The sequence below is a fragment of the Mobula hypostoma genome, chromosome 4 (assembly GCF_963921235.1).
Source record: "Mobula hypostoma chromosome 4, sMobHyp1.1, whole genome shotgun sequence".
NCBI classification, from domain to species: Eukaryota; Metazoa; Chordata; class Chondrichthyes; order Myliobatiformes; family Myliobatidae; genus Mobula; species Mobula hypostoma.
In genome coordinates this window covers 191,367,567-191,395,130 of record NC_086100.1, presented here as the reverse complement: position 1 = coordinate 191,395,130, position 27,564 = coordinate 191,367,567, and the positions used below count along the sequence as shown (strand labels likewise).

Here is a 27,564-nt window from a genome sequence, read left to right as displayed (position 1 = left end):
GGCTGTAGGGCTTGTTTCCGTGCTGCAGTGCTCTATGACTATAATTCAGATTAGTACAGAATCAGGGGGTAGGTCAGACTGCATGGACTGAGCTGCTACTTTCTGTGCGCCACTAGGGACAAGGTGATTAGATGAGTGCAAACACCACCGCTCTCAGGTTCCTATCCAAGTGAATTGAAGATTGAAGATTAGTTTTGTTCGTCACTGGTACGTTGAAACATGCAGTGAAATGCACTGCTTGTGTCAATGACCAGTACAGTTTGAGATGTGCGGGGGCAGCCCACGAATGTCCATAAGACCACAAAACCATAAGACAATGGAGCAGAATTAGGCCATTTGGACTATCAAGTCTGCTCCGCCATTCTAACGTGGCTGATCTTTTTTTATCCCTGCTTCTGGCAGCAAGCTAGCATGCCTCGAGCTTAGTAACACTAACTTTAGAACGTGGGATGAACCTGGTGCACCCGGAAGAAACCCATACAGTCACAGGGAGAATGTACAAACTCCTGACAGACAGTGGCAGGAATCGAACCCTGATCTTACAGCACTTCGTGTTATGACATGGAAATTATTGTCATTTCTTCATTGTCACTGGGTCTGTGGACCCCCTCTCCGATGGCACAGTTGGAGCACCTTCACTGGAAGGACCACAGTGGCTCAGGAAGTCTGTTCACCCTCACCTTCTCAAGGGCGATCAGGGATGAGAACACATGCCCCAGCAAATGATAAAATAAAAGCAAATATTTTACAGCTTGCAATTTTCACTGAATGAGAAAGAAAGGGACGACACTAATTAAACAAATTAGTTCCTTTAGCAACTCCCACAATGTAGAGGGTTAATGTCTGAGAGCAACACACGTAAAATGCCGGAGGAACTCAGCAGGCCAGGCAGCAGCCATGGAACTGAATAAACAGTCGATGTTTCAGGCCGAGACACTCCTCCAGGACTGGAAAGAAAGGGAGAAGATGCCAGAATAAGAGGTTGGGGGAAGGGCAGGAGGATAGCTGGACGGTGATAGGTGAAGCCAGGGTGGGAGGGTAAAGGGCTGGAGAAGAAGGAATCTGACAGGAGAGGAGAGTGGAGACCATGGAAGAAAAGGAAGGTGGAAGGGCCACCAGGAAGAAGTGATAGGCAGGTGAGGCCAGAGTGAGGAACAGAAGAAGAGGGAAGGGGTAGGGGAAAAAATTGTGGAAGGAGAAATCAGGTTTTCAGGTTGGAGGCTACCTAGATGGAATATGAAGCATTGCTCCTCCACCCTGAGAGTGGCCTCATTGTGTGCTGTCATGTCAAAACAGGAATGGGGTCAGGAATTAAATCTGTTGACCTCCGAGAAATTCTGCTTATTGTGGATGGAGCAGAATTACTTGACAATGCGGTCCCCCAGTTTACGTGGGGTCTCGCTGAGGTAGAGGAGGTTGCATCAGGAGCACTGGACACAATAGAGGACCTCACTCGGAAGCACAGTTTGGGGCCCTGAATGGAGGTGAGGGAGGCGGTGAATTGGCATGTGTAGCATTTCTACCTCTCGCAGGGTTACGTGCCAGGAGGGAGATTAATAGGGAGAGACGAATGGACGAGGGAATCACTGAGGGAGCGATCGCTGTTGAAAGTGGAGATTGGAGGTTAGGAAAAAAATGTGCTTGGTGGTAGGATCCCGCTGAAGACAGCGGAAGTTGTGGAGAACGATACGTGGATGTGGAGGCTGATAGGGTGGTAGGTAAGGACAGAAGGACAAGAGGAAATCTATCATGTTAGGATGGCGGGAAGATGAGGTCAATGTGGGTATCAGTGAAATGGAGGAGATGTGGGTGAGGGCAAAATCAAAGGCAGAGGAAGGGAAGTCCTGGTCATTGAAGAAGGAAGACATCTCAGATGTCCTGGAAAGAAAAGTCTCAGATACAACAGTGATGAAGGAACTGAGAAAAGGGAATAGCATTTTTAGAGGAGACATGGTGGGAAGTAGATAGTCAAGATAGCTGTGAGAATCAGTAGGTTTATAAAAAATGTTGGTGGACAGTTTGTCTCCAGAGATGGAGACAGTGAGATAGGGAAGAAAGGTATCAGAAATGGAGTAAGTGAATTTGACAGCAGGGTGGAAGCTGGAGGCAAAGATGATAAAATTGACGAGCTAATGTCTGAGGGTCTGGGGACGTGATCTGGAGGTGACCTGTCCTGAGGCCAGTCTGTGCGTGGGTGGAGGGTGAGAAAGGGCTTGTGCCAAGGTGAGGCCACCCTCATGGTGGAAGAGTAACACTTTATATTCCGTCAGTGTACCCTCCAACCTGATGGCATGACTGTCAACTTCTGGAAAACAAATTCTACCACCCCGTCCTTTTACTTCTTCTCACCTGCCTATCACTTCCCTTCCTCCTTCCCTATCAGATTCTTTCTTCTCCAGCCCTTTCCCACCCACCTGGCTTCAGCTATCACCTTCCAACTTGCCTCTTTCCCCTCCCACCAACATTTTCTTCTGGCATCTACCCCCTTCCTTCTCAGTCCTGATGAAGGGTCTCAGCCCGAAATGCTGACTATTTACTCATCTCCATCGATGCTACCTGACCAGCTGAGTTGCTCCGGCATTTTGAGTGTGTTGCTTTGAGAAAGGGTTTGTTTTGATTTTGTTACTTGTTGCATGTTTGTCTGTTCTGCTGAACTTTGTGGGTATGCCCTGTTGGCACTGGAATGTCTGCTGACACTTGCGGACTGCCTCCAACATATCCTCAGCTTGCATTGGTTGTTAACGCAAATAATGTACAGTACTTCATTGTATGTTTTGATGTACATGTGATTCATAAACAAATCTAAATCTAAATCTCCAGTTCAGGGACAATTTTGGCCTGATTTATAAAGCAGCTATTACAATAATATGCAAACACAAGGAATTCTGCAGATGCTGGAAATTCAAGCAACACACATCGAAGTTGCTGGTGAACACAGCAAGCCAGGCAGCATCTCTAGGAAGAGGTACAGTCGACGTTTCGGGCCGAGACCTTTCGTCAGGACTAACTGAAGGAAGAGCTAGTAAGAGATTTGAAAGTGGGAGGGGGAGGGGGAGATCCAAAATGCTAGGAGAAGACAGGAGGGGGAGGGATGGAGCCACGAGCTGGACAGGTGGTTGGCAAAAGGGATATGAGAGGATCATGGGACAGGAGGCCCAGGGAGAAGGAAATGGGGGAGGGAAGAAAAACCCAGAGGATGGGCAAGTGGTATAGTCAGAGGGACAGAGGGAGAGAAAGGATATATTGTGTTTAGCATTTTAAGACCTTAGAAAAGCAAATGATTTGCTCCTGTGATCCCTGTATGTAGTAGCATCTCCCACGTGTACTTACCTATACAGTATCTTCAATTACCTTTAAGGAGTTTTTGGGAACTAAATATAGAAATTTAAAGGCTTAAGCACTGAACTCTTTCCAATGACTATTTTGCTGACACTTGCTTTGAGGTGAATGCTTCTGTTATTTATCCTGCTGTTGACAACTGTTTCTTGTGTTCTTATAACCGATATCATCACTCAATGCAATCCAGACACACAAACATGGTTGATTAGACCATCAGACACAGGAGCAGAGTTAGGCCATTCAGCCCACTGTGTCTGCTCTCCCATTCCATCATGGCCGATACTGGGTCGTCCTGACCGATCAAGAAACTATCAACTTTCACTTTAAATATACCCATTGACTTGGCCTCCACTGCAATCTGTGGTTGAGCATTCCACGGATTCACTACTCTCTGGCTAAGAAAATCCCTCCTTACCTCTATTCTAAAAGGCTTCACCCCCAATTTTGAGGCTGTGCCCTCTAGTTCCAGGTACCCCCACCATAGGAAGCATCTTCCACTTTATCTAGTCCTTTCAACATTCGGTAAGTTTAAATATGATTCCCCTGCATCTTCTAAATTCCAGTGAGTACAGACTCAAAACTGCCGAATACTCCTCATATGTTAACCCCTTCATTCCCAGAATCATCCTCATGAATCACCTCTGGACCATCTCCAATGACAACACATTCTTTCTGAGATATGGGCCCGAAACTGTTGACGATACTCCAAGTGCAGCCTGACTAGTATTTTATAAAGGCTCAGCATTATCCCCTTGCTTTTATATTCAGTTCCACTCAAAATAAATGCCAACATTGAATTTGCCCTCTTTACCACAGACTCAACCTGTAAATGAACCTCCTTGGAGCTTTGCACGAGGACTCCTAAGTCCCTCTGTATCTCTGATCTGTGAATTTCCTCCCCATTTAGATAGTAGTCCACACTACTGTTCCTTTTACCAAAATGCGTTATCATACATTTCCCAACACTGTATACCATCTGGCACTTTTTTGCCCATTCCTCCAATCTGTCTAAGTCCTGCTGCAATCACATTGCTTCCTCAGCACTACCTACCCGTCCTCCTATCTTCGTTTCATCTGCAAACTTTGCCACAAAGCCATCAATTTCATTTTCTAAATCATTGGCAAACAACGTGAAAAGTAACGGTCCCAATACTGACCCCTGAGGAACACCAGTAGCTACTGGCAACCAACCAGAAAAGGCCCCATTTATTACCACTCACTGCCTCCTGCCTGTCAGCCATTCCATTATCTAAGCCAGTACCTTTCCTGTAACGCCATAGGATTTTATCTTGTTAAGCAGCCTCATGTGAGACACCACTACGCCAAACCTCCCCCTATAGTGTGATAACATGGGCTCCTGACCTCATAATCTACCTTGTTACGACCTTGTACCATATTGTCTGCCTGCACTGCACTTCCTCTCTTTCACTTGTACTACCTCAATGCGCTGTTGTATTGGATGGCATGTTAAACAAAGCATTCACTGTACCCCAGTACATGTGACAATACTAATTTATCAATTTACCAGTTCACCTAGCACCCCGATCTGCCCATCGCTCACATACTCCCTCCCCACCCGCCTCTGGTTCCCTTTTTCGCCTCTTTTTTGTCTTTCCATGCTTCACCACCCTCTCCCATTGGATTCCATCATCATCATCCCTTTGTTCCTTTGTCACTTCCACCCGTCACCAGTTCTTGTTCCGTCCCTTCCCTCCACCACCTTGTGATACTGAATATCTCCCCTTCATCTTTCAGTCCAACTGAAGGGTCCTGACCTGAAATATCAACTGTTTATTCCCTTCCATAGATGCTGCCATATCCAGCCGAATTCCTCCAGCATCAATAGAAAGATAGTTTTGTTTTAGAGCAAGTGGCTAACTTTTATCAGCACCTTTATGAAGATAATATTTTCTTTCAACAGCATTCCACTGTTGATTTTAACTGGAATACATCTTCTCAGAAACTTTGATGGGATTTGAATTCAGAGTTCTGGATGAATAGTTTTGAATTCTGATTACCAGCCCATCAGCTTCACATCTGTTATTATACCCTTTGACAGTGGACTAGTTTGCTATGTGTAAATTAACTATTGTCTATATCACATTTGAAACTATCTTCCCTTCCTTTCTCCTCACCTGCCCATCACCTCCCTTTGGTGTCCCATCTACTTCCCTTCTGGTCCACTCTCCCCTCCTAATAGATTCCTTCTTCTTCAGCCCTTTGCCTCTTTCACTTATCACATCCCAGTGTCTCACTTCATACCTCCTCACCCACCCACCTGGTCTCACCTATCACCGAGACCCTTCATCAAGACAGGAAAGTGGGCAGGTGATAGATGAGACCAGGTGAGGGGAAGGTGGGTGGATGGGGGAGGGGAAATGAAGTGTGAAGCTGGAAGATGATACTTTTACCCCTCACCCTCCCCACACCTTCTTAATATGGTTTCTTCCCTTTTCCCTCCCAGTTCCTCTGGTGCCCCTCCTCCATGCCTTTCTCTCACAATCCATTCTCCTCTCCTATCAGATTCCTTTTCTTCAGGCCTTTACCACTTCCACATCACCTTCATTCCCCCTCCCCCGTCCACCCACCTTCTCATCACCTGGTCTCACCTATCATCTGCCAACTTGAACTTTCCCCCTCCCCCACCTTCTTCTCCCCGTTCCTTTCCGGTCCTGATGAAGGGTCTCGGCCTGAAACATCAACTCTACCTAACCTACTGAGTTCCCCTAACATATTTCCATGTGTTGCTCTGGATTTCCAGCATCTGTAGAATTTCTTGAGTTCATTATTCTCAAATTGTTTTTAACTTGAATTCATCTTCGAAATTCAAATTCGGAGTACTGGATCAAAGGCCTGGAATTCTGATTACTAGCTCATCAAATTCAGATCTGCTATTACTATCCCCTTTGACAATGGAGTAGTTTACAATTTATAGGTGATTGCTATGTATAAATTAGTTGCTACAAATCCCACATTGCAAAATATCATACTGAATTACACTCAGTGGCTACTTTATTAGGTACATCTGGTCGTTAATGCAAATGTCTAATCAGCAATCACGTGGCAGCGACTCAATGCATAAAACCATGAAGATATGGTCAGATATGTTGTTCAGACCAAACATCAGAATGGAGAAGAAATGTGATCTAAGTGTCTTTGACTGGGGAATGATTGCTGGTGCCAGACAGGTTGGTTTGAGTATCTCAGAAACTGTTGATTTACTAGGATTTTCGCACAATACAATCTCTGGAGTTTACAGAGAATGGGGCGAAAAACAAAAAAAAACTTCCAGTGAGTGGCTGTTCTGGGGAAGATAACACCTTCTCAACAAGAGAGGTCAGAGGAGAATGACCAGACTGGATCAAGCTGACAAGAATGTAACAGTAACTCAAATAACAATGCAGTATGTCAGTGGTGTGCAGAAGAGCTTCTCAGAATGCACAACATGTCAAAGCATGGAGCGTATGGGCTACAGAAGCAGGATATCATGGACATACCTAATAAAGTGGCCACTGTATGTATATTGCAATGGCTGCAAATTACTCCTAAAGATCCTGAGAGAGCACAATGTAAAATGGGACAATGTAAAAAATGCATCCCAAAGTTGCATCCAAAGACCACAAGATGTGTATTCCAGTCTTGGCCAAGCGTGCCGTTGAGTGGTTGAGTCTTACCTTGCCCTTATCAAAGTAGTCAATGATTTTATTGTACAGGTTCTCCTTTAGTTGCCGCTGAGTCTGTGAGCCCTGGAAGTCTTGGATGTGCAAGGCAAATTGGTCATCCGTCCACTAGATCCCCAAGAGAAGAAACAGAGAATTAGTGAATATGAAAGTAACTCAAAAATTAATGGAAGAAGATGCTGAAAACCTGCATAGAAATAAAACCTGGAAACACCACAAAACAATTCTGGAGTAACTCAGCAGGTCAAGCAGCAACTATGGAAAGGAATAATCAGTTGACATTCTTCATCAGGCTTGGAAAGGATGGGAAGAAGCCAGAACAGGAAGGTGAGGAGATGGGGAGGAGTACAAGCTGACAGATGATATGTGAAAGCAGGACAGGGGAAACATGGGTGGGGATGAAGTAATAAGCTGGGTGGAAAAGGCAAATGGCCAAAGAAGGAATCTGATTGGAGAGGAGAGTGGACCATGAGAGAAAGGGAAGGCGGAAAGGGACCAAAGGAAGAATTGGAAATGGAGAAGAGAGAAGCGAGAAGGGGCAGAAATTACAAAAAGTTAGAGAAATCGATGTTCATGCTGTCAGGTTGGAGGCTACCGAGACAGAGTTGCTCGTCCAGTCTCAGAGTGGGCTCATTGTGGCAGCAGAAGAGGTCATGGACTGGCATGTCAGAGTGGGAATGGTAAGTAGAAATGAAATGGGTGGCTGCCAGAAAAACCAGCCTGCAGTGGTGGACAATCTGGAAATAAACAGCAGATCAGATACCATCTGTGGATAGCAAAGTTAAGCTATGAAAATAAAATTAATTTTTCCTAATTCATTCAGAATCCTAAAAATTACAGTTTTCTGAAATGATAACATTGGATTGTTGTCCCCACCCTCTTCTTCTGGCTTCCGGTCCAATCTGATAAAGGGTTCTCCTCCCAAAACATTGACTGTTTACTCTCTTCCATTTCTGTCTAACCTGCTGAATTCCTCTGGCATTTTGTGTGTGTTGCTCTGGATTTCTAGCAGCTGCAGAATCTCTTGTGTTTGTAACATTGGATTGTTATTTTGAAGAACCAGCTCACCTGCTTTCTGTCATAGCTAAACTCCTTATCCCTGTCACATGATGATTTACTAGCCTCCATATCAAATATTGTGTTCTACTCTGATTAATATCCTATTACATTGGACCTGGAGGGTTCTGATATTGAAATGATGCTTGGAATTAAACCATTGAAATATCGAAGCAGTCTATTGACTCAAGCTTTTTTATTCAATTACATTCCACAAATGCGATGGCCATTCTGACCTTTGAACCATTCGCATTAGAATAATACAGCACTGAAATGGGCCCTTCAGCCTGACTCATCCATGCTGATCAAGATGCCCATCTAAGTTCATCCAACTTCCCTGCATTTGGCCCATCTCTTTCTAAGCCAGGGGTTCCCAAATTTGTTTATGCCATGGAGCCCCACCATTAACCAAAGGGTTTGCGGATCCCAGGTTGGGAAACTCTGCTTTAAATCTTTCCTATTCCTGCACCTGCCCCACTGTCTTTTAAATGTTTTGTTGTTCTATACATGCTCATTCCATATACACACCACCTTGTGTGTGAAGAAGTTGTCCCTCAGATCCCTTTTACAATTTTTCTCCCCTCATATTAAATCTATGCATGCTAGCTTTTCATTCCCTTTTCCTGGGTTGGGCGGGGGAAATCTGTGTGCATTCTCCCTATCCATACGTCCTTTGATTTTATACACGTCATGTCAGTATTTTTTTATTATTTGTAAAAGAATTCCTATTCTCAGTATTTTTTTATTTGCACAATTTGTCTTCTTATGCACATTGGTTATTTGTCTGTCTTGGTTTATGCAGAGCTTTTCAGAAATTCTACTGTATTTCTTTATTTTCCTGCAGGAAAATAAATTTCTAGGAAGTATATGGTGACATTTACATACTTTGAAATTAAATTTTACTTTGGCAAGATCAGACTAGTCCAGGCTCACAGGCATACTGGTCCAATAAGACAAGCTTAAAGACTCTACTCTGGCTCACACTCCATGCCCTGCAGGGATCCCTATGGGAGGTCTTGTGCAAGCAGACAACTCCTCTCCAAGGCTGTGCCCTCTTGTGCTAGCCATTTCAGCCCTGGGGAAAGCCTCTGACTATCCACACGATTAATGCCTCTCGTCATCAAAATTATGAAAGGGATAGACTAAATAGAGACAGGAAAGCTGTTTCCACTGCTAGGTGAGACTAGAATCAGGGGACTAAGCCTCAATATTCGGGGGAGTAGATTTTAGGACGAAGATGAGGAGGAACTGCTTTTCCCAGAGAGTGGTGAATCTGTGGAATTCTCTACCCAATTAAACAGTGGAAGCTACCTCAGTAAATATATTTTTTAAGACAAGGTTGGATGGACTTTTGCATGGAAGGGGAATTAAGGGTTACGGGGAAAAGGCAGGTAGGTGGAGATGAGTCCACGGCCAGATCAGCCATGATCTTATTGAATGGCGGTACGTGCTCGATGGGCCAGATGGCCTACTCCTGCTCCTATCTGTTACGTCCTGAAGAAGGGTCTCAGACTGAAATGTCAACTGTTTATTCATTTCCATAGCCTGACCTGCTGAGTTCCTGCAGCATTTTGTGTGTATTGTTCTGGAGTTTTGCAGACATTTGGTTCCCCCCCCATTATGGGAAGGATATGGAGGCTTTGGAGAGGGTGCAGAAGAGGTTCCTTAGGATGCTTGGTGTGTTAAACCCAAAGACCCTGAAGCCAAATTAAATTGAGCACTTAATCCAACTATGATGTTAAATCAGGCAAAATTATAAAACATATTTTTACCCGAGCAATCTTGCTTGAAAAATAACATGAAAGCAGCAGAAGATATTAAAGTTAAATAAAGTATCAATTAAAACAGATACATTTATTTCATTCCTAGCTGTTCCCAAGTGGACTAACTCTAAGAAAGACATGAAGAATCACTTTTAAATTAGATTTTATTTTCCCTCTTTTCCAAAGGGAAATCAAACTTGGATCTTGATGATTAATGTGCATGTTTGTTCAGTCATGTTTACCTTGAAAACCCACCTGTAATCCAATTTATCAGTATTCAGCCAAGCTCCAAGAAACTTTAATGAAATATATCAAGCACGTTGAAATTATATATATTTTTGGAGACCTAATTAATTCTATTCCCTTTGAAAAGCTCACTGACAATCAAAGGATGATTAAACAATTGTCGCTATTGGGAAGAATCAACAGAATGCTGACTTGATCCCTTAGCTGTTCTGGAGTGCTGCTTAGAAGCATTACAGTCAGAAAGTCATGGGTTCGATTCCCACAATGTCATTAATATCTAACACAGAAAGTCAGTTATAAGTCAATTAGATGTATAGTACTGTGTAAAGGTCCCTGGCACATGTATATAGCTGGGGTGCCTGAGATTTTTGTACAGTACTATATTTGTCAATGTGGAGCAGAGAGCAAGTTTGTAAATCTGGTGGGAGTAAAGGATAAACAACAGGAATTCTGCAGATGCTAGAAATTCAAGCAACATACATCAAAATTGCTGATGAACGCAGCAGGCCAAGCAGCATCTGTAGGAAGAGGTGCAGTCGACGTTTCAGGCCGAGACCCTTCGTCAGGACTAACTGAAGGAAGAGTGAGTAAGGGATTTGAAAGTTGGAGGGGGAGGGGGAGATCCAAAATGATAGGAGAAGACAGGAGGGGGAGGGATAGAGCCAAGAGCTGGACAGGTGATTGGCAAAAGGGATACGAGAGGATCATGGGACAGGAGGTCCGGGAAGAAAGACAAGGGGGGGGGGACCCAGAGGATGGGCAAGAGGTATATTCAGAGGGACAGAGGGAGAAAAAGGAGAGTGAGAGAAAGAATGTGTGTATAAAAATAAGTAACAGATGGGGTACGAGGGGGAGGTGGGGCCTAGCGGAAGTTAGAGAAGTCGATGTTCATGCCATCAGGTTAGAGGCTACCCAGACGGAATATAAGGTGTTGTTCCTCCAACCTGAGTGTGGCTTCATCTTTACAGTAGAGGAGGCTGTGGATAGACATATCAGAATGGGAGTAAAGGATGTTGGGAATAGAAAGGGTGGAGTGCCATGGGAGGGGTGTGGGACAGGTGGCAAAGGAGAGCCAGGGTGGGTGGTATTGTGGAGGCAGACACACCCAGCCCTGAGACACCAGGCAAGATCATTTGATTCCAAACAATTGGTTTACTGATAAATACAGAATGTGCCTCTGATCTTTCCTGCTCCCTCCCCTCTCCCTTCCCCCGACCATAATCCCCCTCTCCCTGCCCCCACTCATTCTTAGTCCACAATAGAGAGCCATACCAGAATCAGGTTTATCATCACTTACATACGTCATGAAATTTGCTTTCTTTAGCGGCAACAGTACAGTGCAATACATAAAATTACCACGGTACTGAGCGAAAGACTTAGGCACCCTAGCTCTATACACGTGCCTTGGACTTTTGCAGAGTATGGTACAAAGACATCAATAATTAAATTATAAAAAAACAGAAAATGCCAGAAACACTCAGCAGATCAGGCAGCATCTAAGGGAAAGGGATTAACTTTATTTATCACATGTACATTGAAACAAAGAGTGAAATGCATCATTTGATCCAAATCAGCAAGGATTGTGCTGGGGGGGGGGTCATAAGCTTCTGGCGCCAACATAGTATGCTTACTAACCCTAACTGAATGTCTTTGGAATGTGGGAGGAAACCGGAGCACCCGGACAAATCCCACCTGGTCATGGGAAGAATGTATGGGATGCATACAGACAGTGGCAGAATTGAACTCAGGATGCTGTAATTACAGTACGCTACCATGACACCCACAGGGGAAACAACACTGCAGGGCTGAGACCCTTGGTCAGAAGTGGAAGGAGAGAAAACCAGTCAGTTTTCAGCAGCTGATAAGGTGGGGAAGGGATTGACAGAACATGGGAACATCTCTAATGTGACAAAGCCAAATGAGTTTATATTAGGTGCCTCTGCTTTCAATGGATCATCCTTCGCAACCCCCTCTGGCTCCAACAATATTCCACTACCAGACACGTATTCCCCTCCCTTCCCCTTTCAGGTTTCAAAAGGGATCACCTTCCAGTGGCCAAGCATTTTAATTCTGCTACTTCCCGGTGGCCAAACATTATAATTCCGATTCCCATTACTGCTCCAACATGTTGGACCTCTGGCCTCCTCCTGTGTGATGATGATGCCACCCTCAGGGTGGAGGAGTAACATATTCCATCGAGGTAGCCTCCAACCTGATGGCACGACTATTGATTTCTCCTTGCGGTAAAAAAAATTGCCTCCCCCTCCCATCTGTTCCCCATTCTGGCCTCGTACCTCTTCTCTCCTGCCTATCACCTTCCCCTGGGTTCCCTTCTCCTGTGGTCCACCCTCTATCCCTCTCATTCCTTCCTCCCCAGCCATTTATCTTTCCTACTCACCTGGCTTTACCTATTACCTTCCATTTCCTCCCTCTCCCCTTTGTATTCTAGCGTCTTTCCCCTTCTTCTCCAGTCCTGATGTAGGATCTCGGCCCAAAACATTGACTGTTTATTCATTTCCGTAGATGCTGCCTGAGCTTCTGAGTTCCTCCAGCATTTTGTATGTGCTGCTCCCTTTGTGGCTGGATACACAAGAGATGCTGGAATCTGGAAGAGCAAACAACCTGCTGGAGGAACTCAGCAGTGCCAAGCACCAACTACTTAAGAGAAGGGAATTGTCTTGATGCAGGCTTTCAACCTGAAACACTGACATCTCCTTACCCCCTCACAGATGCTGCCCAACCGACAGTGTTCCTCCAGCTGACTGTGCCATTGTCTCATGCGACCACAGAAGGTGTCACACCTGTCCTTCATTTCTTTCCCTATCCCACCATTCAGGGGTGGAATTACAAGAGATTTGGAAATACAAGAGATTCTGCAGATGCTGGAAATCTAGAGTAACACACACAAAATGCTGGAGGAACTCAGAACTCTATCTCCTTTACCATAGCATTGGAGAGGGATAGGAACAGACAAGTAAGGAAAGGGTTTAATTCGAGTAAGGGGAAATATGAAGCTATCAGGCAGGAACTTGGAAGTATAAATTGGGAACAGATGTACTCAGGGAAATATACGGCAGAAATGTGGCAAAATATTCAGGGGATATTTGCTTGACATTCTGCATAGGTACGTTCCAATGAGACAGAGAAAGGATGGTAGGGTACAGGAACCGTGGTGTAAAAAGGCTGTTGAAAATCTAGTCAAGAAGAAAAGCTTATGAAAGGTTCAAAAAACTAGGTAATGATAGAGATCTAGAAGATTATAAGGCTAGCAAGAAGGAGCTTAAGAATGGAATTAGGAGAGCCAGAAGGGGCCATGAGAAGGCCTTGGTGAGCAGGATTAATAAAACCCCAAGGCATTTTACAAGTATGTGAAGAGCAAGAGGATAAGATGTGAGAGAATAGGACCAATCAAGTGTGACAGTGGAAAAGTGTGTATGGAACCGGAGGAGATCGCAGAGGTACTTAATGAATACTTTGCTTCAGTATTCACTATGGAAAAGGACCTTGGCGATTGTAGGGATGACTTACAGTGGCCTGAAAGGCTTGAGTTTATAGCCATTAAGAGGATGTGCTGGAGCTTCTGGAAAGCATCAAATTGGATAAGTCACCGGGACAAGACAAGATATACCCCAGGCTACTATGGGAGGCAAGGGAGGATCCTCTGGGAATGATCTTTGCATCATCAGTGGGGACGGGAGAGGTTCCGGAGGATTGGAGGGTTGCAGATGTTGTTCCCTTATTCAAGAAAGGGAGTAAAGATAGCCCAGGAAATTATAGACCAGTGAGTCTTACTTCAGTTGTTGGTAAGTTGTTGGAGAAGATCCTGAGAGGCAGGATTTATAAACGTTTGGAGAGGCATAATATGATTAGGAATAGTCAGCATGGCTTTGTCAAAGACAGTTCGTGCCTTAGGAGCCTGATTGAATTTTTTGAGGATGTGACTAAACAAATTGATGAAAGTAGAGCAGTAGATGTAATGTATATGGATTTCAGCATGGCACTTATTAAGGTACCCCATTATTGAGAAAGTAAGGAGGCATGTGATTCAAGGGGACCTTGATTTTTGTCAATCCAGAACTGGCGTGCCCACAGAAAGCAAAGTGTGGTTGCAGATGGGTCATATTCTGCATGGAGGTTGGTGACCAGTGATGTGCCTCTGGGACCCCTTCTCTTTGTGATTTTTATAAATGACCTGGATGGGGAAGTGGAGGGATGGGTTAGTAAAGTTGCTGATGACACAATGGTTGGGGGTGTTGTGGATAGTGTGGAGGGCTGTCAGAGGTTAGAACGGGACATCGATGGGATGCAAAACTGGGCTGGGAAGTGGCAGATGGAGTTCAACCCAGATAAGTGTGAGGTGGTTCATTTTGGTAGGTCAAATATGATGGCAGAATATAGTATTAATGGTAAGTCTCTTGGCAGTGTGGAGGATCAGAGGGATCTTGGGGTCTGAGTCCACAGGACACTCAAAGCTGCTGCGCAGGTTGACTGTGTGGTTAAGAAAGCATACGAAGCACTGGCCTTCATCAATTGTGGGATTGAGTTTAAGAGCCGAGAGGTAATGTTACAGCTATATAGGACCCTGGTCAGACCCCACATGGAGTACTGTGCTCAGTTCTGGTCACCTCACTACAGGAAGGACGTGGAAACTATAGAAAGGGTGCAGAGGAGATTTACAAGGATGTTGCATGGATTGGGGAGCGTTCCCTATGAGAATAGGTTGAATGAACTTGGAAACACGAGGAAATCTGCAGATGCTGGATTTCAAGCAACACACATAAAAATTGCTGCTGAACGCAGCAGGCCAGGCAGCATCTATAGGAAGAGGTACAGTAGACGTTTCGGGCCGAGACCCTTCGTCAGGACTAACTGAAAGAAGAGCTAGTAAGAGATTTGAAAGTGGGAGGGGGAGGGGGGATCCGAAATGATAGGAGAAGATTGGAGGGGGGGGGATGGAGCTAAGAGCTGGAAAGTTGATTGGTAAAAGGGATATGAGAGGATCATGGGACAGGAGGGTGGTGAAGGCATGGAAGGGGCTGCCTGTGACGGTGGCGGATACGATAGAGTCTTTTAAAAGGCTCCTGGATAGGTATATGGAGCTTAGAAAAATAGAGGGCTATGGGTAACCATAGGTAATTTCTAAAATAAGTGCATGTTCGGCACAGCATTGTGGGCCGAAGTGCCTGTATTGTGCTGTAGGTTTTTCTATGTTTCTAGTTTAGGCAACATCTGCCCAGATGAATAAACATTCAGTGTTTTGAGCTGAGAAACTTCAGCAGGACTGGAAAAGAAGGTGGAAAAAGCCAAGAATAAGAAGGTGGGGGAAGAAGTACACGCTCGAAGGTGATAAGTCAAGGCAAGTGACAATCAACACTGGTGCACCTCAAGGATTTGTGCTTAGTCCACTGCCCTATCCTCTGTACACCCACGACTGTGTGGCTAGGCACAGTTCAAACATCACCTAGAAATTTGCCAATGACACAGCTATTGTCGGCAGAATTTTAGATGGTGACGAGGAGGCATACAGGAGTGAGATAGATCAGTTGGTTACACTCATTGTCAGTAGGACCAAGAAATTGTGGACTTCAGGAAGGGGAAGCCAAGGGAACTCACAGAGGTCCTCATTGGAAAGGACGAACAGTTTCAAGTTCCTGGATGTCAGCATCTCTGATGATCTATCCTGGGTGGAACATATTGATGCAACTACAAAGAACATATGGCAGCGGCTATATTTTAATAGGAGTTTGAAGAGACTGGGCACTGTATATCACCAAAGACACTCACAATCTCAGAGACAAATTTCAGAGTTGTATATAGATACATACTTTGATAACAAATGAATCTTTGACCTTTGAAACTTTGGCAAATTTCTATAGCTACGTATACCATGAAGAGCATTCTAACTGGTTGCCTCACCATCTAGTACGGAGGGGTCACTGCACAGGATTGCGAAAAGCTGCAGGAAGTTGAAAACTCAGTCAGCTCCATCTTGGGCATTTGCCTCCCTTGCGTCAAGGACGTCGTCAAAAGGCGATGCCTCAGAAAGGCAGCATCCATCATTACGGACACCCATCACCCAAGACAGACCCTCTTCTCTTTATTACCATCAAGGAGGAGGTACAAGAGCCTGAAGACACACACTAAATGTTTTAGGAACAGCTTCTTCCCCTCTGCCATCAGATTTGTGAATCAACAATGAACCTATGTGCACTACCGCATTATTTTTCATTTTTAGTCTCTTTTCACACTACTTATTGAATTTAATATATATAATGTAAATATATATAGTTTTTATATATATATTCAATTGTTTATAGTTTATTTTATTGTTATATATTCCAATGTACTGCTGCAGCAAAACAACAAATTTCATGACATATGCCAACGATATTAAACCTGAAAGGTAGATGGGTGTGGGAGGCAGAAGTAGGTGATCTTTCAGACCAAGATTTTTCATCAGGACTGCAAAGGAAGGGGGGCAGAAACTAGTTTCCCCAGTCACCATGGTATTCTATCCACTCCCCACAACTTCTTATTCTGATTTCTTCTCCCTTCCTTTCCAGCCCTGATGACGGGTCTTATACAAGTTCAACATAACATTCCAACTCTTATACTCCATACACTGACTTACGAAGGCTAATGTGCCACACTTGGAATTCTGTTTGACAAAGAACTAAAGAAGTAGGAGCAATTGTAGACCATTTAACTTAGTTCACTAAGAGACTATGGATGTAATGTTGAGGCTTTATAAGACACTGGCAAGGCCTCACTTGGATTAAGTATTCTGAGCAATTTTGGGCCCCTTATTTAAGAAAGGATGTGCTTACATTGGAGAAGGTAGAAAAGAGGTTCCGAAAAAAATTATTCCAGAATTGAAAGGCTTATCATATGAAAAGCGCTTGATGGTTCTGTGCCTGTACTCCCTGGAATTCAGAAGAATGGGGAAGGACCTCATAGAAGCCTATCAAATGTTGAAAGGTCTCGATGGAGTAGATATGGAGAGGATGTTTCCTATGGTGGGAGAGTCTAGGACCAGAGGACACAGCCTCAGAATAGAGGGCATCCATTTAGAATGGAGATGGGGAGGAATTTCTTTAGCCAGAGGGTGGTGCATCTGTGGAATTCGTTGCCACGGGCTGGTGTGGAGGCAATTCCTTAAGGCAGAGGTTGATAGATTCTTGTTTAGTCAAGGCATAAAGGGAATTAATCTGAGCCTAATCACAGGAAAATTTACAATGACTAATTAACATACCAACTGATACGTCTTTGGACTGTGGGTGGAAACCAGAGCACTGGAGAAAACCCATGTGGTCACAGGGAGAACGTTCAAACTCCTTACAGGCAGTGGAGGGAATTGAACTCAGGTCACCAGAACTGTAAAGCATTGTGCTAACCACTACGCTACCACGACGCCCCATGTAGCTAGGGTTTTGCACAGTACTCTATTTGTCAACGTAGAGTGGAGAGTGAGTTTGTAAATGTGGTGGGAGCAAAGGATGTTGGGAATGGAGAGGGTGAAGTGCTGTGGGAGGGGTGTGGAACAGGTGGCAGAGAAGGCGTGCTGGGGTGAGGGGTGGTGCGAGTGCAGACACATCTAGCCTTGAGGCAAAAGGCAAGGTCATTTGATTCCAAATAATTGGTTTATTGATCATTACAGAACATCTCACTGATGCTTCCAGCTCTCTCCCTCCCAACCCTGATTTCCCTTTCCCTGACCCCTTCCCACTCTGTCCACAATAGAGACCCATATCAGAATCAGGTTTATCACCACTCACATATGTCATGAAAGTTGCTTTTTTGCAGCAGCAGCAGCCAGTGCAATAAATAAAATTACTACAGTACTGTGCAAAAGTCATAGAGAGACACACACACACAGATATATATATGTATATGTGTGTGTGTGTGTGTGTGTGTGTGTGTGTATATACGCGTGCACCTAAGACTTTTGCACAGTACTGTACTTGTCTAAATGCCTTTTGCACATCACAGAATGCACAGAGGCATGAACCAGAAAGCACAAACTTATATTTAGCTACATTAGAATATATTTATCAATTCATGCAATCGTTTTCATCTTTATGTATTCTATTAAACATGGAACACAGAACATTACAGCACATTACAAGGTCCTTTGCCCCAAGATGTTGTGCTGGCCTTTTTAACCTACTCTAGTTGATATACCCTTCCTTCCCACATAACCCTCATTTTTACTGTCTTTACGCCTTGCTATTCTTTTTTCATTTCTCTTTTCCTCTCCTTCTATTGCCTTTGCCAAATGTCGATATGAGGTCCCTCTTGGTCTTCCTGTGTCGCTGCATCACTGCGCTGATGTGCACTAAACTGGGTTGACAGTTTGAGGCATGAAGAGCAAATCCGAAGTGAATAGGTCACGTCTCAGATCTCACTGTGACTGATGTGTACGAGAAGCAGCCATTAGTTTACCTCAGTCCTTCAATCAAAACATGAGCATCGTGTCAACAGCAAGCTCTCGATGAAATGGAATGGAAAGTAAAGGTTTAGGTTCAAGTGCAGCCTATGGACTTTCAACCTGATACGCGTATACTGTCAAACGAAACAATGTTCCTCCAGACCAAAGTGCACAACACAGTACACATAACTACACACAACACATAAAATAATATTATCACAAATAAATTAACAAATAATAAGGTGCATTTAGACAAAAAAAATTTAAAAATAAATAGTAGAACACTATAGGCACTTCATATGTAATGAGGGCTGGGTGGTGACAAGGAAAGGCCCTTCCTAACAGTTCTTGTTGTAATGCTACAGTACCTCGTGCCCTAATGATAGGGGAGCAAAGAGATTGTTGGATAAATGGGAGGGATCATTCATCAAGGTGCAAGTCTATAACTAGCTTCATGGCATTTCTTTGCAAGGACAGTCACACCTCCCTTCCAAAATTCAATAGTAGATGCAACAGCCTCAATTTACACAGCACAGTACACAGCCCCATTTTACAGATGCTTCACCAAGCAAGATTTGCATCTGTGGCTAAAAGGGCATGTGGTTCATGACACATTTGGTCACCCTGTTATCAGGATTGTTTTATTAGCTGGAAAGAAGATTTCGAAGAAGTTGGGAGAGGTTAGGAGAGATTAGGCAGGCTAGCAATTTATTCCTTGGAGTGTAGGAAACTGAGGGATGACCTTACAGAGGTGTGTAAAATCATGAGGGGCATAGACAGGGGTGAATGTTCGGAGATTCTCCCCTGGGAAAGGTAATTAAAAACTAACAGGCACAGGAAAATGGGTACACAGAACAGTCTGATATTTTGAAAGAAATGTTAAGAGAAATATGGACCAAATGCAGGTAAATGACACTAGCTTACATGGGTATCTTGCTTGTCCTGGACATGTGAAATATTAACACTACAGTACCTAAAATTACTGCAATACAGGAAAAATTCTTAGGCACCCTAGCTATATATGTGTGCTGCTGACTTTTTCAAAGTACTGGATATCGGTATACTGTATAATATAACTACAAAATATGTAGACGCCCAAAGTATAGTAATTTTTACTTGACCCATTCAAGCCTATAGATTTTATTCATTGTGGAGGCTTTCTTACTCTTGTGGGATAACATCTTTCCTAACAAAGGGATCACTCTGCTTGATAGTTGAGATTTATGGTTGTGAAACAATCTCTGTGGTGATTGCAGGAATTGATTCTCAGACTGCAGGCAGTGGTTCTGCCAACTCTGGGTACCTTTCTTCTCCTTTCTCCAAGATGCTCCATCAGCATTTCCATGATTAATTGTTCTCTTGAATTTGACCTTGTAATTGAAACAGAGCCCATATTTGCATTTGTGCTGCTGCTGTTGTTGGTGGAACACCCTTCTTTTTTGAAAGCCACCTCACTGTGCTTTATCCATTGCCATTTCTTCCCAATCTGTGGTAATGAGTTCAAGGGGTGAAGCACAGTAGCCAGGTTTGGCAGGAACATGTTATAGTAATTGATAAATCCTAAAAAGGACCAAAACTGTGACAAGTCATTTGGCCTTGGCGCATCCACCAGTGTTTGAATTTTTTCACCACACTTGTGTAAATCTTGTACATCAATGGTGTGACCACAGTAAGTGATGCTTGGTTTAAAGAATTCACACTTGTTGCATTGTGCTCTGAGCCCATAATCTTCTAATATTTTTAATACTGTCTTGAGATTTTGGAGATGATTCTTGTCATCCGTACTGGTAGCAATGATGTTATCCGAGTAACTCTGTGTTCCTGGGCAGCCTTTCAGCACCTGGTCTACAGCTTTCTACCCGAGTGCAGGTGCACATGCTACTCCAAAAATAAGCCTATTATAGTGATAAAGCCCTTCTTGATGTTTTTTTTATAGTGAAAAACACTTTGGACTCTCCTTCCTTCTTCATCTGCAGGTAGACCACAGTTAAGTCCACTAGGTCCACTTTGCTGAAGTGATTTCCCCCAGAAATGTTTGCAAAGATATCCTTTATCCTGGGCAGATGGTATTGATCAGCTTTCAGTACAGGGTTAATGGTAACCTTAGAATCACCGCAGATCCCAACAGACGCATTCTTCTTGGCTAGTGGGCCCACGGGCTCCACTGAACCAATGAAAGAATTCTTTCAGCCTCCCATGTGATCTAGCTCACTGGCTACTTCATCATGGATGTTCTAAGGAAACAGATGGGCTTTGTAAACTTGGTGCGACATTTTCATTTTATCCTTGACATCTCCCTCGTCCTAGAATGAAAAGCCTCATCCTGAGAGCAGATGCGGTGGAGATGGAGGAATTGCAAGAAGGGGATGGCATTTTTGCAAGAGACAGGATGAGAAGAGGAATAGTCCAGAGAGTCAGTAGGCTTTTATAGTAGACATCAGTGGATAAGCTGTCTCCAGAGACAGAGACAGAAAGATCTAGAAAGGGGAGGGAGGTGTCGGAAATGGACCAGGTAAACTTGAGGGCAGGGTAAAAGTTGGAGGCAAAGTTAATAAAGTCTTACAGTAGACATCAGTGGATAAGCTGTCTCCTGCCCCACCAAACTCATTTCTGCATACCTGGACACGGTTTTATCCCCCCTTGTTCAATCCCTTCCTACCTATGTTCGTGACACTTCTCACGCTCTTAAACTTTTCGATGATTTTAAGTTCCCTGGCCCCCACCGCTTTATTTTCACCATGGATGTCCAGTTCCTATATACTTCCATCCCCCATCAGGAAGGTCTCAAAGCTCTAGGCTTCTTTTTGGATTCCAGACCTAATCAGTTCCCCTCTATCACCACTCTGCTCCGTCTAGCGGAATTAGTCCTTACTCTTAATAATTTCTCCTTTGGCTCCTCCCACTTCCTCCAAACTAAAGGTGTAGCTATGGGCACCCGTATGGGTCCTAGCTATGCCTGCCTTTTTGTTGGCTTTGTGGAACAATCTATGTTCCGTGCCTATTCTGGTATCTGTCCCACACTTTTCCTTCGCTACATCGACGACTGCATTGGCGCTGCTTCCTGCACGCATGCAGAGCTCGTTGACTTCATTAACTTTGCCTCCAACTTTCACCCTGCCCTCAAGTTTACCTGGTCCATTTCTGACACCTCCCTCCCCTTTCTAGATCTTTCTGTCTCTGTCTCTGGAGACAGCTTATCCACTGATGTCTACTATAAGCCTACTGACTCTCACAGCTATCTGGACTATTCCTCTTCTCACCCTGTCTCTTGCAAAAACGCCATCCCCTTCTCGCAATTCCTCCGTCTCCGCCGCATCTGCTCTCAGGATGAGGCTTTTCATTCTAGGACGAGGGAGATGTCTTCCTTTTTTAAAGAAAGGGGCTTCCCTTCCTCCACTATCAACTCTGCTCTTAAACGCATCTCCCCCATTTCACATACATCTGCTCTCACTCCATCCTCCCGCCACCCCACTAGGAATAGGGTTCCCCTGGTCCTCACCTACCACCCCACCAGCCTCCGGGTCCAACATATTATTCTCCGTAACTTCCGCCACCTCCAACGGGATCCCACCACTAGGCACATCTTTCCCTCCTCCCCTCTCTCTGCATTCCGCAGGGATTGCTCCCTACGCAACTCCCTTGTCCATTCGTCCCCCCCATCCCTCCCCACTGATCTCCCTCCTGGCACTTATCCGTGTAAGCGGAACAAGTGCTACACATGCCCTTACACTTCCTCCCTTACCACCATTCAGGGCCTCAAACAGTCCTTCCAGGTGAGGCAACACTTCACCTGTGAGTCGGCTGGGGTGATATACTGCGTCTGGTGCTCCCGATGTGGCCTTTTATATATTGGCAAGACCCGACGCAGACTGGGAGACCGCTTTGCTGAACACCTATGCTCTGTCCGCCAGAGAAAGCAGGATCTCCCAGTGGCCACACATTTTAATTCCACATCCCATTCCCATTCTGACATGTCCATCCACAGCCTCCTCTACAGTAAAGATGAAGCCACACTCAGGTTGGAGGAACAACACCTTATATTCCGTCTGGGTAGCCTCCAACCTGATGGCATGAACATCAACTTCTCTAACTTCCGCTAATGCCCCACCTCCCCCTCGTACCCTATCTGTTACTTATTTTTATACACACATTCTTTCTTTCACTTTCCTTTTTCTCCCTCTGTCCCTCTGAATATACCCCTTGCCCATCCTCTGGGTCCCCCTCCCCAGTCTTTCTTCCCGGACCTCCTGTCCCATGATCCTCTCGTATCCCTTTTGCCTATCACCTGTCCAGCTCTTGGCTCCATCCCTCCCCCTCCTGTCTTCTCCTATCATTTTGGATCTCCCCCTCCCCCTCCAACTTTCAAATCCCTTACTCACTCTTCCTTCAGTTAGTCCTGACGAAGGGTCTCGGCCTGAAACGTCGACTGCACCTTTTCCTAGAGATGCTGCCTGGCCTGCTGTGTTCACCAGCAATTTTTATGTGTGTTGCTTGTCTACTATTAGTTTTCACATTATAAATCTCTAAGTTACCCTGTCCTGTGTCACCCTCATCATCAAAAGTTTTCTGATGACTCTGCCATAGTTGGATGCATCAGCAAGGCAGATGAGGCTGAGTACAGGGCTACGGTAGGAAACTTTGTCACATGGTGTGAGCAGAATTATCTGCAGCTTAATGTGAAAAAGAACCAAAAAGCTGGTGGTAGACCTGAGGAGGGCTAAGGCACTGGTGACCCCTGTTTCTATCCAGGCGGTCAGTGTGGACATGGTAGAGGATTATAAATAGCTGGGGATACGAATTGACAACAAACTGGACTGGTTAAAGAACACTGAGGCTCTCTACAAGAAGGGACAGAGCCATCTCTATTTCCTGAGGCAGCAGGCTGAGGGTTGCAGACACCAACAGAATCAACAAACTCATTCGTAAGGCCAGTGATGTTATGGGGATGGAACTGGATTCTCTGATGGTGGTGTCTGAAAAGAGGATGCTATCCAAGTTGCATGCCATCTTGGACAATGTCTCCCATCCACTACACAATGGACTGGTTGGGCACAGGAGTACATTCAGCCAGAGACTTATTCCACCGAGATGCAACACTGAGCATCATAGAAAGTCATTCCTGCCTGTGGCCATCAAACTTTACAACTCCTCCCTTGGAGGGTCAGACACCCTGAGCCAATAGGCTGGTCCTGGACTTATTTCCTGGCATAATTTACATATTACTATTTAATTATTTATGGTTTTATTACTACCTAATTATTTATGGTGCAACTGTAACCAAAAGCAATTTCCCTCGGGATCAATAAAGTATGACTATGACTATTTATCAGACTTTTTATCAACAGCATGCTGTTTTTGAAACTGCAGCTTGATTTTTTATCTTTTTCTCTTCCCTGTGCAATCCATTTATTTTTGTCTGTCCAACATGCTCTTTGTATGTGTCCTACTTTGTTACATTTTCTGCAAATTTCACCTTTAAATTTGCCTCAATGTTAACATAACTTGTTCGGCCAGGCTGGTTTCTGTTTAGACATTGCAATTTTATTCATGCTCACTTCATTCCTGACTGCAACTCAATTTATCTCTGCCTGTTGTTTCTATTGATACAGCAATTTCAACTGTTCTTTGAAATGTAAGTTGAGCTTTGGTTAGGACTGTTTTTGAATGCTTTCTTGTAAGATTCCACAAACTAGATGATCTCTCAGTGCATTATTAAACCCATTGCTGAACTGGTAATGCTCAATCTCTTCAACTTGGCCACGTACAGTGAAATGGACTCCCTGTCCTTTTGATATCGCTTATGAAACCTAAAGCATTCTGCGATGAACAGTTTCCCACTTTAAATGTTCCTGCATTACTTTTGTGATGTCACCAAAGCTCAGTTCAGCTGGTTTGGTTGAACAGTCAAACATCTAAGCAAACTCTATGCTTTCCCACCTATTACACTTGGCAAAACTGGCATTTGTTTCTCAATAGCTATTCCATTTGCTTCAAAATATTGCTCAATTTGCTCAGTATACAATATGCAGTTATCTCTTGTGCAATTGAGCATATCTATCTTTCTGATACCGTCAGCTATTTTTGCTCTTTTTAAAAATTTATTATCATCTGGTACTCACTCCTTATGAATCCATGAATTTGTCCATTTTCTACCTTTTGTGAATAACGCATGCCGTGCTATCTTTTTAAACTTGGCAATTTCTCATGCACTTTTCTTTTAAACTTGAATGTCTCGCTGTGCTTCAATAGGTAGCTAATCTTCTCAAATTTGTTTAAACCCTCTTCGTCACCACTGCTATGTTTTGCAATTCCAAAACATAAGAACCAAGTAAAAGGAAAATATGGTGCCTGGACATAACTCATGCACGTTTAGTTTCTTTTTTACTTTTAGTGAGGCACCTGCATATGATGCAGTGGCATGATGATGCATGCCATTTACGTACTTTTATAGATAACCTGTAATGAACTATTTAATCAAAGAGTGCTTACAATATTACTCAAATATAACTGAAATATTAAAGACACAACAATGACTAAATCTGATGATGGCCTCAAAGGGTTAATTTTATCGCTGGAGTGAAAATGGAACTTTAATACTCTGCTGCAAAGCTAAGTTAACCTCCTGGCCCCAGCAGTTGAGGTTGAAATTGGAAATAATCGGCACAGTGATTGTGTTCATTGATCTAAAGGAGTGGGTAAGCAGAACTGTAATCACTATTGACTGGAGCTTAGCTAGAGTCGTAGAGTTATATGGCATAGAAACAGACCCTTTGGCCCAAACTGTCCACCCTGGCTAAATTGCCTACCTAAGCTATAGTAGTGTGCAAAAGTCTTAAGGACATGCAAAATCAATCTATAAAACGAAGATGCTTTCCAAAATAATAGAAACATAGACATAGAAACATAGAAAATAGGTGCAGGAGTAGGCCATTCGGCCCTTCGAGCCTGCACCGCCATTTATTATGATCATGGCTGATCATCCAACTCAGAACCCAGCCTTCCCTCCATACCCCCTGACCCCTGTAGCCACAAGGGCCATATCTAACTTCCTTTTAAACATAGCTAATGAACTGGCCTCAACAGTTTGCTGTGGCAGAGAATTCCACAGATTCACCACTCTCTGTGTGAAGAAGTTTTTCCTAACCTCGGTCCTAAAAGGCTTCCCCTCTATCCTCAAACTGTGACCCCTCGTTCTAGACCTCCCCAACATCGGGAACAATCTTCCTGCATCTAGCCTGTCCAATCCCTTTAGGATCTTATACGTTTCAATCAGATCCCCCCTCAATCTTCTAAATTCCAACGAGTACAAGCCCAGTTCATCCAGTCTTTCTTCATATGAAAGACCTGCCATCCCAGGAATCAATCTGGTGAACCTTCTTTGTACTCCCTCTATGGCAAAGATGTCTTTCCTCAGATTAGGGGACCAAAACTGCACACAATACTCCAGGTGTGGTCTCACCAAGGCCTTGTACAACTGCAGTAGTACCTCCCTGCTCCTGTACTCGAATCCTCTCGCTATAAATGCCAGCATACCGTTCGCCTTTTTCACCGCCTACTGTACCTGCATGCCCACTTTCAATGACTGGTGTATAATGACACCCAGGTCTCGTTGCACCTCCCCTTTTCCTAATCGGCCACCATTCAGATAATAATCTGTTTTCCTATTTTTGCCACCAAAGTGGATAACTTCACATTTATCCACATTAAATTGCATCTGCCATGAGTTTGCCCACTCACCCAACCTATCCAAGTCACCCTGCATCCTCTTAGCATCCTCCTCACTGCTAACACTGCCACCCAGCTTCGTGTCATCCGCAAACTTGGAGATGCTGCATTTAGTTCCCTCATCCAAGTCATTAATATATATTGTAAACAACTGGGGTCCCAGCACTGAGCCTTGCGGTACCCCACTAGTCACCGCCTGCCATTCTGAAAAGGTCCCGTTTATTCCCACTCTTTGCTTCCTGTCTGCTAACCAATTCTCCACCCACACCAATACCTTACCCCCAATACCGTGTGCTTTAAGTTTGCACACTAATCTCCTATGTGGGACCTTGTCAAAAGCCTTTTGAAAATCCAAATATACCACATCCACTGGTTCTCCCCTATCCACTCTACTAGTTACATCCTCAAAAAATTCTATGAGATTCGTCAGACATGATTTTCCTTTCACAAATCCATGCTGACTTTGTCCGATCATTTCACCGCTTTCCAAATGTGCTGTTATCACATCCTTGATAACTGACTCCAGCAGTTTCCCCACCACCGACGTTAGGCTAACCGGCCTATAATTCCCCGGTTTCTCTCTCCCTCCTTTTTTAAAAAGTGGGGTTACATTAGCCACCCTCCAATCCTCAGGAACTAGTCCAGAATCTAACGAGTTTTGAAAAATTATCACTAATGCATCCACTATTTCTTGGGCCACTTCCTTAAGCACTCTGGGATGCAGACCATCTGGCCCTGGGGATTTATCTGCCTTCAATCCCTTCAATTTACCTAACACCACTTCCCTACTAACATGTATTTTGCTCAGTTCCTCCATCTCACTGGACCCTCTGTCCCTTACTATTTCTGGAAGATTATTTATGTCCTCCTTAGTGAAGACAGAACCAAAGTAATTATTCAATTGGTCTGCCATGTCCTTGCTCCCCATAATCAATTCACCTGTTTCTGTTTGCAGGGGACCTACATTTGTCTTTATCAGTCTTTTCCTTTTTACATATCTATAAAAGCTTTTACAGTCCGTTTTTATGTTCTCTGCCAGTTTTCTCTCATAATCTTTTTTCCCCTTCCTAATGAAATGAAATGTTTCTAAATATCCAAAAATTCACCATAAAGAGCAGTAAACAGTAAAATCTAAATCAAATCAATATTTGGTGTGACTACCCTCTGCCTTTAAAATTGTATCAATTCTCTTTGATACACTGTCATGCAATTTTTAAAGAAAATTGGCTGCATCTTGGAGAACTTGCTACAGCTCTTCTGCAGACTTTGGCTGTCGCTAGGATCTGTCTCTTTGGGTAATCCCAGACAGGTTCCGTGAGGCTATACC

General features: G+C 44.0%; 1 protein-coding gene across 2 annotated transcripts in view; it reads right to left on the bottom strand.

Moving 5' to 3' along the window:
• LOC134345844 (dedicator of cytokinesis protein 2-like) overlaps positions 1–27,564 on the bottom strand; it is a 1,258,793-nt gene that overhangs the window by 98,698 nt on the left and 1,132,531 nt on the right. For both annotated transcript variants that reach the window (XM_063047144.1, XM_063047146.1), the window contains one exon: positions 7,014–7,127. In XM_063047144.1, the coding sequence (XP_062903214.1) occupies positions 7,014–7,127 (114 nt within the window). The remainder of the gene's footprint in view (positions 1–7,013; positions 7,128–27,564) is intronic.